Here is a 13,648-nt window from a genome sequence, read left to right as displayed (position 1 = left end):
ATTCCTTTCATCTGGTCAGAATGATAATGAATTTGTTTAGAAGAAAAGTGTTTCTCATATAATACATGTCTGTTCAGAACTTTTGAATAGAACTTTTCTTTGGAATGAAAGGTCCTACTATTGCCAGGAATCACCAAAACTGATCCTTTCACCAACAGCAAGTTACAATTTTAAAATCTCAACTGCAAGTTTTTGATTGCCTGGGAGGAGGAGTCCTTTGGCAATTAGAAAACTGCTCTCATGTATACTGAGTCCGGTACCTGGGACTGATGGTTGGGCCTAATCTGTGATTCATTCTAGAGTTAAAAATTGCCTTGTCTGTATTCCATTACATTTTTATTTTTATATCGCGCCTTTCACAAGAAGTTGTCACAGGGTGCTTTCATAGTTATTTTTAAACTATACAAACTGGGTTACACAACACAGTACATCAAAAGGATATGCGTGTAAGAAGATGTCAGGTAGTTTGGTGTTTCACAGAGTAACAGTGTAAGCATAAGGAACAGAGGAGACAACAACAGGAAAATGCAGGAAGGGAAAAGTACATCTTTGAGGATCTGAGGTGCAAAGGCTTGCCTTTAACCCACACATCTGTCCACCTCCCCCTGTACATTTCAAACGACATGAGTTTTCTTCATCAAGCTCTTTTATCTCACACACAAAAAAAAAGTCATTACGACAAAAGGGGGTTCTTTCTCAAGAAACTTAAACTGAACGTGTGGGCACCGTTTGAATTAATGCTGTATTCTGCCATTCACACCGTTTGTGTATATTAAACGTGAGCATATAATTAAAATTTATTACCGTTTTTGTGCAAAACAGCTAAATGCAGTCATTTAGCTGACAATGTCAAGAGAGAATGGAATGGGTTCTGTTGAAATAAATTCTCTAGTGAGGTGCTGTAAGTAACAGTGCACCATAGAAAGATTTGGTTTGTTTTTTGCCTTTTTGGTATATTTAAATTACAAATAATGAAGGACAACAACCATTTCCTGAAGAATAAAGCTTAAATCAATTTAAGCAAACGACCCCATTCAAATATGACACCCCAGTGGATTTTCGATGGGTAAATTTCAAACAGTTTCAGCATGCCTTGAATATACGTTGTGGAATAATGAGACGATCCGCATGGTTTATTCTCCGCTGGCACCATATCTCTTAATACTTCTCCACTTTATTGCACCAAACTCTCCCTGCAAAGCACTTTTACAATGAGCACAATCGAGCCCACGGAAAGTGCTTATGACCAGCCGTTTCTTTTTCATCTTGTTTTTGCTTTTATAAATGAATAAAACGAGTAACTGTACGTCTTCCATCTGTTCAGCGGGCCCCCGTTTGAAAGCGAAGGCGATCTGGAGTCCTGGACATTTCGTATCGATGACATATTGTCAGATCCTAGACAAGCTGATCTGACAATCCGTTGAACAGGTCCGCCGAAAGGGCAAACTATTTTTACTGGAGAAGAAGGCTTAGTGCCTGCTACCGCGTTAAATATCTGCCGGTTTCTTGAAGACCGTGGTCCGTGAAGTGTGTCAATCTCGGAGGTATCAATGTGCGGCCAAGTGCGACGGAAAGGAACATATTCCATCTTCAGTCGTCAAATCCCTCCTGATAAAGAACAATTTAACTCCGCTGTTTATCAACAGAGTAGATCTATGCTAATGAAATGATAGAAATGTCACATTTAAGAAAACCTCAGTCCTCAAGAAGTCTGACTTATTAACGAAGCGCAAGCTGTGATATTCAGTAAAGACCGCAAATCTTATTGACACATCACTGTAACAATGGAAAAATAATTCGCTCGCTGCCTTTACTCCGTCAAAGAGAGCTTTTGTATGTTTTTACATGGGCTGAGACCAGTTTTTTATGTAACAAAAAGCTCCCTAATAGAAATTAACCAGACTTGACGCACTTATTTTGAACCAAAGAGGGCCGGGGGTTAATGGATAATTCACTGTGAAAATGAAGACTGCATTTATATACAGGAACAAGTACAGGTTTATTCCATGCTGAAAAGAGAAGAAAAGAAACAAAACGTTTCAGATGCGGAGCCTTCTTCGGGTGTGTCAAAACAGCATGTCTAGGTGTGTCAAACCCCCGAAGAAGGCTCCACAGCCGAAACATCGTGTTTTTCTTCTCTTTTCAGCACGGAATAAACCTAATACTTGTTCCTTTGCAGCCTACGCATGCTGACGCAGCTACCCACCTATATTTATATATAGCCTTTAATAAAGAAGTTTTGTTCGCAATAAATTGTATGCTATAATATATATATATACAGTAGCCCTTTTTAATAAAACCTTTCTTAAGGGTAATATATTAGTAAACAGACAGTTTGCAGCAATTTTTGTAAAAGTCAAAAACGAGCGCTCAATAATTCAGAACTAAATATTACTGTTGCATTATCATTCATAAAAGTTGTTTTGACAGCGTACAACCTGACGTTTTGTGTTTCTTGAACTTTCAAAGAAAGAAAAAATGAGAACCTTAAGACCCAAAACAGGTGGAACTATCACGCGGTGGTAGGTGTACCCCGAATATGATATTCTGAGTACAGGAGTCAGGCGGCCGCAGAGAGATGATGAGAACGAAAACGGACACATTGCAATCCATTTTCTAATATTCCTCACTTTTCCCCTGTAGGGCTAGGAATCAAAAAGGGGAAAACATTAATATAGATATAAACTTTAAAAGACTGCGTACAGTATATACCACCAAATATTTGGCTGTTTGTCTTATGATTCTTTAAGATGTAGCAACATAGAAGTCTAAGGCCGAGCTCTTTCCTCCTCTTTGTACTGTATCTCAGAACAAAGTTTTTATTCTGTCGCGTCCTGCTTCAAGTCAATCCCTGCAGAGCGACAGTATCTGGCCTTCCGTGTGTGACGTACAGTACGCGGAGATAACTGAACTCTGGTCTCTGTGCATACAGTATATGCTTCATCTGTAGGGGACTTTAGCAAGGGGCTTTTAAACAATATAGAAAAGAGTCTGTGCTGTGGCGCTTGACTTCAGCTGTCGGTGTACTAGCTGCAAAATATTAAAGGACAAAATCCAGAAACAGCCAAGGCTACAGTAGCGATTTTAAAGGAGCATTATTTTTTTTCAATGCACACGTGTACGGTAGCTTACTTCTGAGAGATACGTTCACGTTGTATTTTGCCCCTAAAAGGTACTGCACAATCAATGACATCCATGGTTTCTCACCCAACACGAACGCGTCGAGACCAGTGGTGCCGGCAGAACAACACACACACACAAAACACTTCCTACACATCTGCTGTGAAAGGGGAAAAACAACAATACGCCGGGCTGCGGAATCCCCACATTCAATTAAAAACATTGTTGGTAAAGAGGCAGCAGCCAACTGACACCGCGTTTCTCCCGTGGCTCCGTTTCGACATGCTGCACATGCACATATTCCGTTCTCCTCTCACCAAAACACTGCATCATTTCTACAGAAATCAGTGACATCACAGCTGAAAAAAAACACTGTTATTCGCGAATCTGTCTTTCGGTTCCAATGCAATAAGGTTTTCACCGCCTGCCTGGGCTTTCTCAGAAGCCTAACCCTGATAAGCACTAAGCAGGCCAGAGGAAAGAATGATGATCAGTGGGTATTATTGTTTTCAGAAATTACAGTTCCTATGACTTGGTGTCCCCCCCCCCCCCAAAAAAAAGCACCAGCTTTTGTTAATGCAACAGCGACAGCTCGCGCTGTCGTTTGCTCTAAACGTCGTTTTAGCAGATAAAAATAAACATTTCCCGAAAACGTGTAGTATAGATTACGTTCTGGGGAAAAAAAACTAAGATTTTTTAAACGTTTTCAATCATTTTTTTCAAAGCACGCTTTTGGTTAAGCAATGATTTTTCCTTATTTTGTGCTGCTGTGCCTCAGCCGCTGTGTCTCTGTGTTAAAATGCGGATGGGGACTGAAGGGGCTTTGTGTAGGGTCGGAATTATTTTTGTATTGTATTTTGATGTGATGTGCTTGGGAAGGAAAAAAACTTGGATCATTCAAAAGTCCGTCTTCTTTTCCCCACTATTTACTCTCCAAGGAGACAGAGGAAGTCTTATGATATGGTAGGCCAATGACTGAAAAATGCATAATTATTTTTAAAAAATCAGTCACTTGTGCAAAGCCCCTAACACCAACCAGGGCTCTTGATAAAGGAAAAACCATGTTCTATTTCCATTCAAAAGGAGCAAATGTCTATATTATTCAATATTTTTATGTACATTATCTATGACAATTAGAAAAACATTGGGGAACCTTTAGGGATGACATTTTCATACAGTAAGGGACTTTTTGCTCGTGCACTTTTGCAAGAAAACGTGCCATTCTCTGGTAGAAGAAATATCAGCCATGAAGAGACTAGCGGAGGATACCGTATCTTCACATGCAGTGAAGCCCTTTCTGTCCATAAGAACGTTTACCAATGAGATGCAGCCATTTGGCTCATTTAGGTTCTTTGGTAGTTACTAGTAAAATGATCCAAGAGTCTCATCCAGCTGTTTCTTGAAAGAAACCAGGGGACTGGCTTCAACAGCAATGGCTGGGTAGCTTGTTCCAGACTCCCGCAAATCTTCCAGTGAAGAAGTGTCTCCCTTACTTGGTTTTAAACAGATTGTCCACCTGTGCCTTTTGGTTGGTGTTTACCTAAGATTGACTTGTCTGATTTTTATTTGTTAGAGAAGTCAAAATCACTCCTTCTTACTGGATGGAAACAGAAAGTGGCGGGTATGGTTGGGGTACACAATCTTAAAAATATGACCCCAATAAATTCCTATTTCCTTAGGGCGAATGTTAGGAGCGCGTTGGAACGTATCTGCCCTTTCCCGATCAGAGCATGGTTTAAGAAGGCCGTTCAAAGACAGGCGTCAGCTCTGTAATGATTTTATCATCTGTGGAACTATAACCCTCCATGAAATAATGAGAGAGCATAATAGTTCTTTTGAATTCCAGTTAATTCTTTATTCTAAACATGTCAAGAATGAACCTCCACATAAGTTAGAGCTGGGAGGGATAACTGCATTGCTCTTGAAGTCTCAAATGTCCCTGAATTAGTTTTTTTTAAAAACACCCAAAATAAAAAAAAAGTCTTGATGAGGTACTTTCCGTGGTTCAATTTTAATTCTTTAAGATTTTGAAGATTGACTGCTGTGAATCCTGTACTGGACTGCACTTCACAGTATCTGTGTCAGCTCAAGAGGGTCTTGATCATGGTTCTAGTCTTGCTTACAGTCTCAGTTGTCCTGGCTCTGCACTTAAAAATACTAGAAAAGTTACAGCTTTCCCCTGCTTTTAACATTATGACACCTGTAATAAAGGCCTCTGTCATGCGGTATTCCACCTAAACCTCTAGGTCTTCATGCGAATATGCTGCTGTTTGATGTGAGGATATTTGATTTAAGATCTTTTGCCTATTTAAGAACTTGTGTCTTCTGCTTTTGAATGTCCCCAGTACCTTGCCGACAGAAACATATCTTCTCAAAGAACATCTTCTGTCAGTCATTTGGCATGTACGTCTATCTCGAAAAAAAACGTTTTCAAAGCATAGCCATTTGACACACATTCCACAAGCTCCTGTATGCGTGCTCTGCAGCGTGAGATAAACAGTGGGGAAAATGAAAAAGGCTGAGTGGCTCAGTCTTAATGAAAGGTCCTACTAGTTTTTGTTTTTTTTCTTTGGGAAGGAAATGGATGTTCATCGACACAGTAGTTGTGAAAACACACCTATATATATATACACGCCTATATATATTCCTTATAAGGAAATAACTTACAGCTATTATAAAGGGGGAAGGGATCATAGCTGTGGTGGAACTACATCTAGATGTAGATGAATGTATAACAAGTTCCTAAGCTGGTAAATAGCTGAAATACGATGCATTCAGCAGGTGCATTTGTGAATAAAGAAACCACATTCTTATTTACATTCATGATTCCTAGGGACGTCTTCTGATGTAGGTCTCTGTGTTAATGCTGCATGGTACTTAGCTTGGTGATATATATGGACGGAGGAGTGGAAGAGAAGCAGTTGAAATTACAATATAGTTGCAGCTCAGAAGCCTCAGCACAGTGGAGTGGAGCTCCACGAGGACAGGGACAGCAGGCTTCGTGTCTGCTTTTGGAAAATCTCACTGATAATCCCATCAACAGCTAAATGGAGTGGCTTTCTGGCTCTCTGGCTTCGTAACGCAATGTCAAACGTTAAGACGTTTTGCACTCAGTATCAGGTGGAACAGGCCCGAACGTTTCCAAACTGGAAATCTCCTCCTTGCCTGTACAGACACAGGTTATATCCCCTGACCCCCTGCAACCCAATTAGCTGTATTGTGTTTTTAGAAAAGGTGATTTCTTTTTGATTATGCGTGGCAGACAGGTCTGCCTCTGTCCCTTGCGTTAGTGTTTGGTCTTATGGAGTACTCTTGAGATAAAGGATAGAGGTCCAAATGCAACCTGGACACTGGAGGAACACAAGAGGACAGAAGAGCTGGAGAACAATACAGGAAATGCATTAGGCTGCAGCAGTCAACAGCAGCCCCCTGGGAACTGTTTCGAAACATTATGATTGTATGGGTCATCGGCAGACAGTGAAAGTAAATCGCGCCTTGAAATCTGAGCAGTAAATGCATAATGAAGACAAATTAATGAACCATTGCAGTATAGGTGTCGAAATTCAGGAATTTTCTGTGCATACCATCGTTTTTTTAACATTGCTTTCTGGACCAGAAAAAAAAGATGTAGAATTCATTTGTAAAATCAATCTTTCTTTAAAATGTTATGTCAATGTGCAACTTTCTTGTCCTAAGGGGGCCTAAACACCCTTCTGCAGCGCCATCGATATTTTATAAAGCAATGCATACCTGAGTTGTTATTACAGAACACCTCTAAGTATCAGGTAATCCAGGAGCTGAGTGGAAAACGTGAAATTACTCTGTTACGGATCCCTTTCGTCCATTCCACTGATGGCAGACATTTACATGAAGTGGCGCTTGGTTATGTAAAATGATTACAGCAGCCAAGAAATGGAGAGAGTGTTCATCTGAGAAGTATCCTTAAGAACTGACTGGCGAATGCTTGAACCGAGAAACTTGGTAAACTCACAGAATGAATACAGACACATAACCTGAACTCGATTTCTTTTTGATTTGGGCTTGAAGGACCATTTTGTCTTTGCTGCTGCTCTGCTCGGCGTCTCGGATTCTCTTGGACAGCAAGGCCGTATAACAGCAGGTTCTAGAGAACCATGGACAGAGACTCTAGTGTCCTCTGGGCTCTGGGGTCACAATCTGCAAGCGGAAACGTTCACTGTGCACTGGATTACTTCTCACACCCATCAGGGCCTGGCCACCCTACACATTTTCCAGGTCACACGATTGTCGAGACTAGCCATTCACAATAAACAAGCGGGCTGTGTGGATACTTCAGTGTTTACGGAGACGACAATGTTTTTGTTACAGGTCTTGAAAAGGAGTGTCTAGACAATGCTGAAAAATTCCATCACGTGGTAGCCCTCTGGTTCAGTGTTTAAGAATTGCCCTTTCCCTTATCTACAGCAGTGAATTCAATTAGCATTGATTATAATCACCCTAGGAATCTTACATTTGCATGTATGAATTGATGGATTTTTTATCTAAAAATATTTAGGTTACTTTTTTAATTAGGAATTCTGCACAGAGCTTTAATTGACTGTTCATTTCTAGCTGATGTTGTTTTCTGCAAAATGTGGAACTCGGAAAACAAACAGGCTCAATCTGAAACGATCCGAGTGACAAGTTCTAGCCGTAAACATAGAAGCAAGAGCAGCTATTAAGGCAGGGTACTGTGGCTACTCTTAGCCTCAGCCTAGGTCCGGAGCTGATTAATCAATGTATTTTGAGGTAAGTTACAGATGTGGTTTAACTCACTCGAACTCAATAACGGGCAGCTCCTAACCTTTCTTAATTAAAAATGTAAAATAATCAAAAAACTCTTTGTTACCCAGACATTTCCTGAACACATAATGCAAGAAAGTGTTTCACTATACAGTATATAATTAAACATTTCAGGTTGTATTTTATTGTTCTTCGAAGTTCTTGCCTATTGTTTCAATCACAATTAAGCTCGGATCTATCATGGATCTAGCGTACATTTTTTTCCCCCTATCATTGATTCATCTTTTGGGATTTTTTCACAAGTTGGGGAATTATAACTGCTGTTCCTTGACTAGAATAACTCTCCCTAACGCTCCCTAACTCTCTTACAGACTGAATTGTAAAGTGAAAATGCCATCTTACAAATATGCATACATAAGTCACACAAGTACGGACACATATTCCAGTAACCTGTGCGGTGATTTGACTTTAATGGTTAAAACAAAAGAAAAATAATGACCAAGTTGCTGCTCGAGGAAAAATTCAAATATTTAATAAAATACGCCTTGTGAGAGGTGTCTTAGTTTTATTTTTGTTTCAGTGCAAAGACAGGGTGACCATCGAATTATCTTTAGAAGGCAGGAGGTTGAGATTTACAATGTTTTTAATGTCCCGATTTATATAAAATACTCTGGACAAATGTCACAGAATAGGATAATACATGAATGGGACAACTATGTCCTCATAATGTATTAATTCCTTGTATTGCATCTGCAGCAGACTGGGTTTGTGCCGAAATAATCAGAACCACTTTCCTCCTGTGACAAACTTTGAACAGATTCGCAACTCATTCTTTTAACATACAGTAGATCGGACTGTTTGCCTGCAAGGTAAAAAAAAAGGACAATTGTATCATTACAAATGATTCATTTTACACTTTCACTGCCTGTAAGACATTTTAAGGATTCTGTCTTTCCCAGATCAAGCTGCCATCCATTTTAAACCAAACCGAAAAACAACTGAAAAACTTTTCTTACTGCATTCTGGAGCTGGGCGGACATTCACTGTCTGTCTTGATTCAGAAAGAGTTAGTCTGAGGAAGCATTTACTTACTGAGTTTCCTTGTTTCGTTTCACTAGATTTTAAACTTAAAAGGCTTCCATAAAAGCATTCCTGATTGGAAACGAACACAGAGTAAGCAGTTTCCACGTCAGTCAATGCTTCTGATATATGGAAACAGCAGATTCTCTTTCACCTTTTCAACTGTCACCATTTAAAATACTCATTGTTCTATTAATCAGTACCACAACAGCAGAAATCAGCGTATACTGTAGTGTTACAGTTATTGTTTCGATAGAATCTGCTTCAGATTTTAATTGAGAAATGGACACCTTTGTTCCTCCTTTTCAGCCATCATCTCTGATGCTGTAAAGTTGTTAGAAATGAGTACTGAGTATCCATAAAACACAAGAATACTGCAACGGCCAACAGTTTCTTTAAAAAGTTCAGAAATTTCAGGAGAATGTTTAAAATTAAAAAGATTGCTCCAAACATGGTCCCTACTGCTGACCATCACAGGACAGGTTGACTGGCTCTTTTTTTGTCTATTTACAGGCCTATGGGATATACAGCTATGCAGCAAAATCCATGTTATGTGAATTATATGATTGGATATTACATAGTCAAAGGCCTAAACCTTTGAAACTACTGCATCCGCAGTATACAAGACCAAAAAAAAAAGAGAATAATTCATACATTTCAGGTACACACAGTCAAGTTAAATCCTAGGAAGAAGGAATGTCCAAATTCACCAAGAGCATAGCCAGCGCTATGTTTCTGAAGCAACGGTTGTAATTCAAACAATGAATTAAACAATTAAAACATAATCACTAGAAGATAAGGCTTGTAGCTCCTGTTTTTAATGCAGCTTGACATTCAAGGAAAGGCCAACACCCTTTCCCATCTAGAAAGCTACGAAATGTATCGATTTATTAGAAGAAAATGGCCATTTTTTTCAAAGATGTAACAACCAATATCAGCAAGATACAGTATATCCTAAAATAGGTGTTACTTTTACGAATGATGACCTTTTAAAGCTTTTGACCATGAAGACCATGTTTTTTTTCCAATGACGAAGCTTGGTATAAAATGGCACACACTGACTGTGACGTTCTTATTTTTCTGATGGGGACTGCGTTTTTCTGAGTTTTTTAGATGACGAAATTGTTATAAACGATAGAATGATGATATAATTAAAAAATAAAAAAGGAAACGTAAATAACCACACTGTGATGGAAATACAACTGAGCCCACAGTGGAATTAACTATTTTCTTGCATGTAAATGTCTCAGTCCAAAAGAATTACACATTATGGGCTTCGTCCAGCCTCCTGAAAGAGTAAAGGTCTCTCCTTACCTACAACTGGAAAAGCCAAGGCCAGAGATACCAAGGTACCGGTCCAGTGCAAATTCATTGTCCTCCTCGATTTGAAAAGGGATGGGATGTCAGAAATGTCTCCTGTTGCAGCAGCTGCATCAAGCGAGTGACACCTTCAGCCTCTGTGCTCCTCTGTCGGTGTGTGCAGGAAGTGGGTAGCTCTTGAGCACTGAGCACTCCACCTGCAGCGTCAAGTCATGTAGAGCCTCAGAGCTGCTCTCAGCAACATGGCCGCCGGCTTGAAGGGCTTGGGCGCTCTCAGGCAGGCAGGCAGAGTCTCCGAGAGAGTGTAGCGCCATGGGCTAGAAAGGCAACACCTTTCCTGGGTGCCTACAGGTCAATAATCTTTTACTATTGTTCTTCGTTTAAAAGGCCAGCTTTGGTATTGATGGTGACGCTCGAGAATGGGTTAAATCTACTGAACCGAAAGCATGAACGTCAAAATATCTTAAGTAATATATTGGGCTCAAAAGGCATTTTACCAAGCCCTGTTACAGAAACCCTTGACAAAACATTAAACACAGTTATCTGACAAAAACCATCAATGAAACACTTTTCCACACATCATTTGACATGGAATGCAATGCGTATTAAATGCATACCATTATGTATCTCTTTAAAGAAAAAACAGAAGACAAAAATGAATTATATAGAAACTTCTATTTTCCCTGTGGAATGTTTTGCTATCTACTTTAATATTGATTAAAGCTTCAAGACGAAAAATACACCTGATATTAACTTCTTTCCTACTAAGCGTTGCCAATATAGTACTTCTACTAATTTTGATATTCATCATCTTTTTTTGCAATGTCAGTTGGTGCACTTAGAGGTCAGTAGTCAGTAGAGGTTTCTTTGAGACCCTTTTTATGACCATCTCATAGAATGCAGAAAGCAGCACACCACACTGATTTTTTTCAGTCTCTAAGCAAACCAGTTTGACACACACAGGCGTTTGTTTTCTTGCAAATATATGTGAGACTTGAATTGCTTGAGTCCTGTGAAAGTTAATTTAGCGGAAGCATCAAACCATTTTGAAAGAAGCAACAGAAGACCACCCAGAACAAGTGATTGTTTTTTTTTTTAGTTTTAGAGCATTTGAGACATCTTTTCTTTTAACTGTGGCTTTCAGTCACAAAATTAAACATCTACTGTATGTGAAACGTAGTGGGTGACTGTCACACAGGTCCATATTAAAACTTAACTCTAAAAAAGAAGATAAAATTGAAGCTACCTAAAAAAACATATTACTTTCGCAAATCTTCTTACAAATTCCACAGGCAACTGGAAAAGAGGTTCAATAAAATCAAATGGAAAAGCCTAAGTGCTGATCTACCCCTCACTTTCTCATTGCTAAGCCTGGCAAACAATTAAGACTCATCTTTACAGAGTGCTTTAATGTAGAATACGCCCATACGCTGAGTGCTTGGTATTCAAGCCGTTTTATTAGCAAAAGCAAGCTGCACTAAGGGAGCGTTGCTCTCGCACAACTGAATTCATTAAACACCTGGAAAATCCAAACTTCTGCAAACAAAATTTTAAAAAGCGAGCACAGAATATTTACTGGCCACACAATTAAAAATTGATGGGATGTTGTGATTGGGAATCCTGTGTTCCAGTATGATACAAGGAGGGTAAAATAAAAATACACAGGCAAGTATTGAAGATGTACAATAAAGTATGCGTTTTTAAAAGCTGCTGTTTAAAATAAAAAGAAAAAATAAATATGCATTTATGTATGCATGTTTATATGCATATGAACACACACATATACAGTGTATATATATGCATATCCTGTTTCATACTAGACGATAACAAATATTAATTTTAAAGTCTGGAAAGCAATCATTTATATTATCAGATTACCAGATTTAAAAAAAAAAGGTACAGTATGTGTAATTGTTTGAGGATGTGGCTTACTGTATCTTTTCCTGTAGATTATTTTAAAAACTCAGTAAAAATTTTTGCAGGTTTGTAACTCTAAACAAAAGAAATTCAAAAAGTATGGAAGTCTTTTTGTTTAAGACTAAACATGCTGTTTTTGTACCATAACACTGCACTGAACTGTAACACTGACAGCCTAACTTTCTCATTATGTTTTTTTTTATTTATAGGTCAACAAATCCTCCTAGAGTTGTTATACTAAATGTATTCTTCATAAAGTACCTCAGTAACTACAAATAGCTAAAAAATACCCGCAAATTATGTGTATTAAAGAAAATACAAATATAAATTTGATAAATGGAACTAAGCATAATTTTGTAATAAAATGAGTTTTACACTTGAGTACCATTCATATCATAGAAACGCAAATGATGTCTATGTACAGTATTAAATGCAGTCATACAGTATTTCAAGAATGAATGAGGAATCAAGTCAATTAAATACAAAATTACTGAAGCTTGAAAGAATATTAATTCCAATAATGTTTATTGCATGACATCCAAGGTTAATAAAGTTTTAATTAAAAATGAATCATCGATCAGGTTAATAGAAACATCTGCAGGCAAATTTTAAGTGTGTGGTGTATGCCAGATCTTTCAATTAAAAATATTACCCATATCTACTCTGAAATTATTTTTTAGCCAAGACTATCCTGATTAAAATTTAATATAATTGTTTGAAATAATTAGTATATTTGCGCCCTTTAAAATCCAAATGCTAATCAGGCATAGCAGTAAAGCAAAAATTAGTACATATTTGGAATCTAACTGTAGAAATAAAGGCACATAATGCAGGCTTTTTTCAGAGCAAATAATTAAGAGAAAGCTGCACATACTGTAGATAACCAGAGCGCTTAGGCAGAAAGACAGACACTGACAGAAGCAGGGCATCTTTGTAATAGTGTATTGTTTCAACAAAAGTTCAACACAAGTTGAAACAGGGGCTGCTTTTTTACAAAAATATGACGGACTCTCATGATGACTTAAAAAAAAAGCCTTGTTATATTTTAGACATGTTGCAATTTATCATTAGCATCCACACTAAAAAAAAGCACACATTCAGAAGTTTTATGCTCGCCGTGAACGATATCGTACCAGGATTTAACACTGTCGTACACAGTACATGGTTTATCTTAACGAAACAACAAACAGGTCTATGGATTTTCATATCTTTACAACCGTCTACATTAAATCATAATTAAAATACACTACACAGACAGAAAATGTCATATTTTCCGCAAACAGGTAATTGATTGTTCAAAATTAAATTTGACAGATCACGATTTTTTTATCAGACGTGCGAGATGCACGCAGTCAGCGAACAATAGCTTTTACACCACATGCAACATCGATTTCCAACAAGAAGAATTTTCTTTTTAAAGTAACGTTTACTCTAGAAATACAAGGACCCA

At 38.2% G+C, this 13,648-nt stretch overlaps 1 protein-coding gene across 1 annotated transcript in view; it reads right to left on the bottom strand.

Annotated features, from left to right (window-relative positions):
* Positions 1–10,459, bottom strand: part of cd247 (CD247 molecule) — a 35,252-nt gene extending 24,793 nt beyond the window's left edge. The window contains exon 1 of the mRNA XM_088914955.1: positions 10,276–10,459. Within this exon, the coding sequence (XP_088771081.1) occupies positions 10,276–10,333 (58 nt within the window). The 5' untranslated portion in view covers positions 10,334–10,459. The remainder of the gene's footprint in view (positions 1–10,275) is intronic.
* Between the last annotated feature and the right edge of the window lie 3,189 nt (positions 10,460–13,648).

The sequence above is a fragment of the Atractosteus spatula genome, chromosome 4, assembly GCF_055471065.1.
Source record: "Atractosteus spatula isolate fAtrSpa1 chromosome 4, fAtrSpa1.hap1, whole genome shotgun sequence".
NCBI classification, from domain to species: Eukaryota; Metazoa; Chordata; class Actinopteri; order Semionotiformes; family Lepisosteidae; genus Atractosteus; species Atractosteus spatula.
This window is presented reverse-complemented; position numbering and strand designations above follow the sequence as displayed.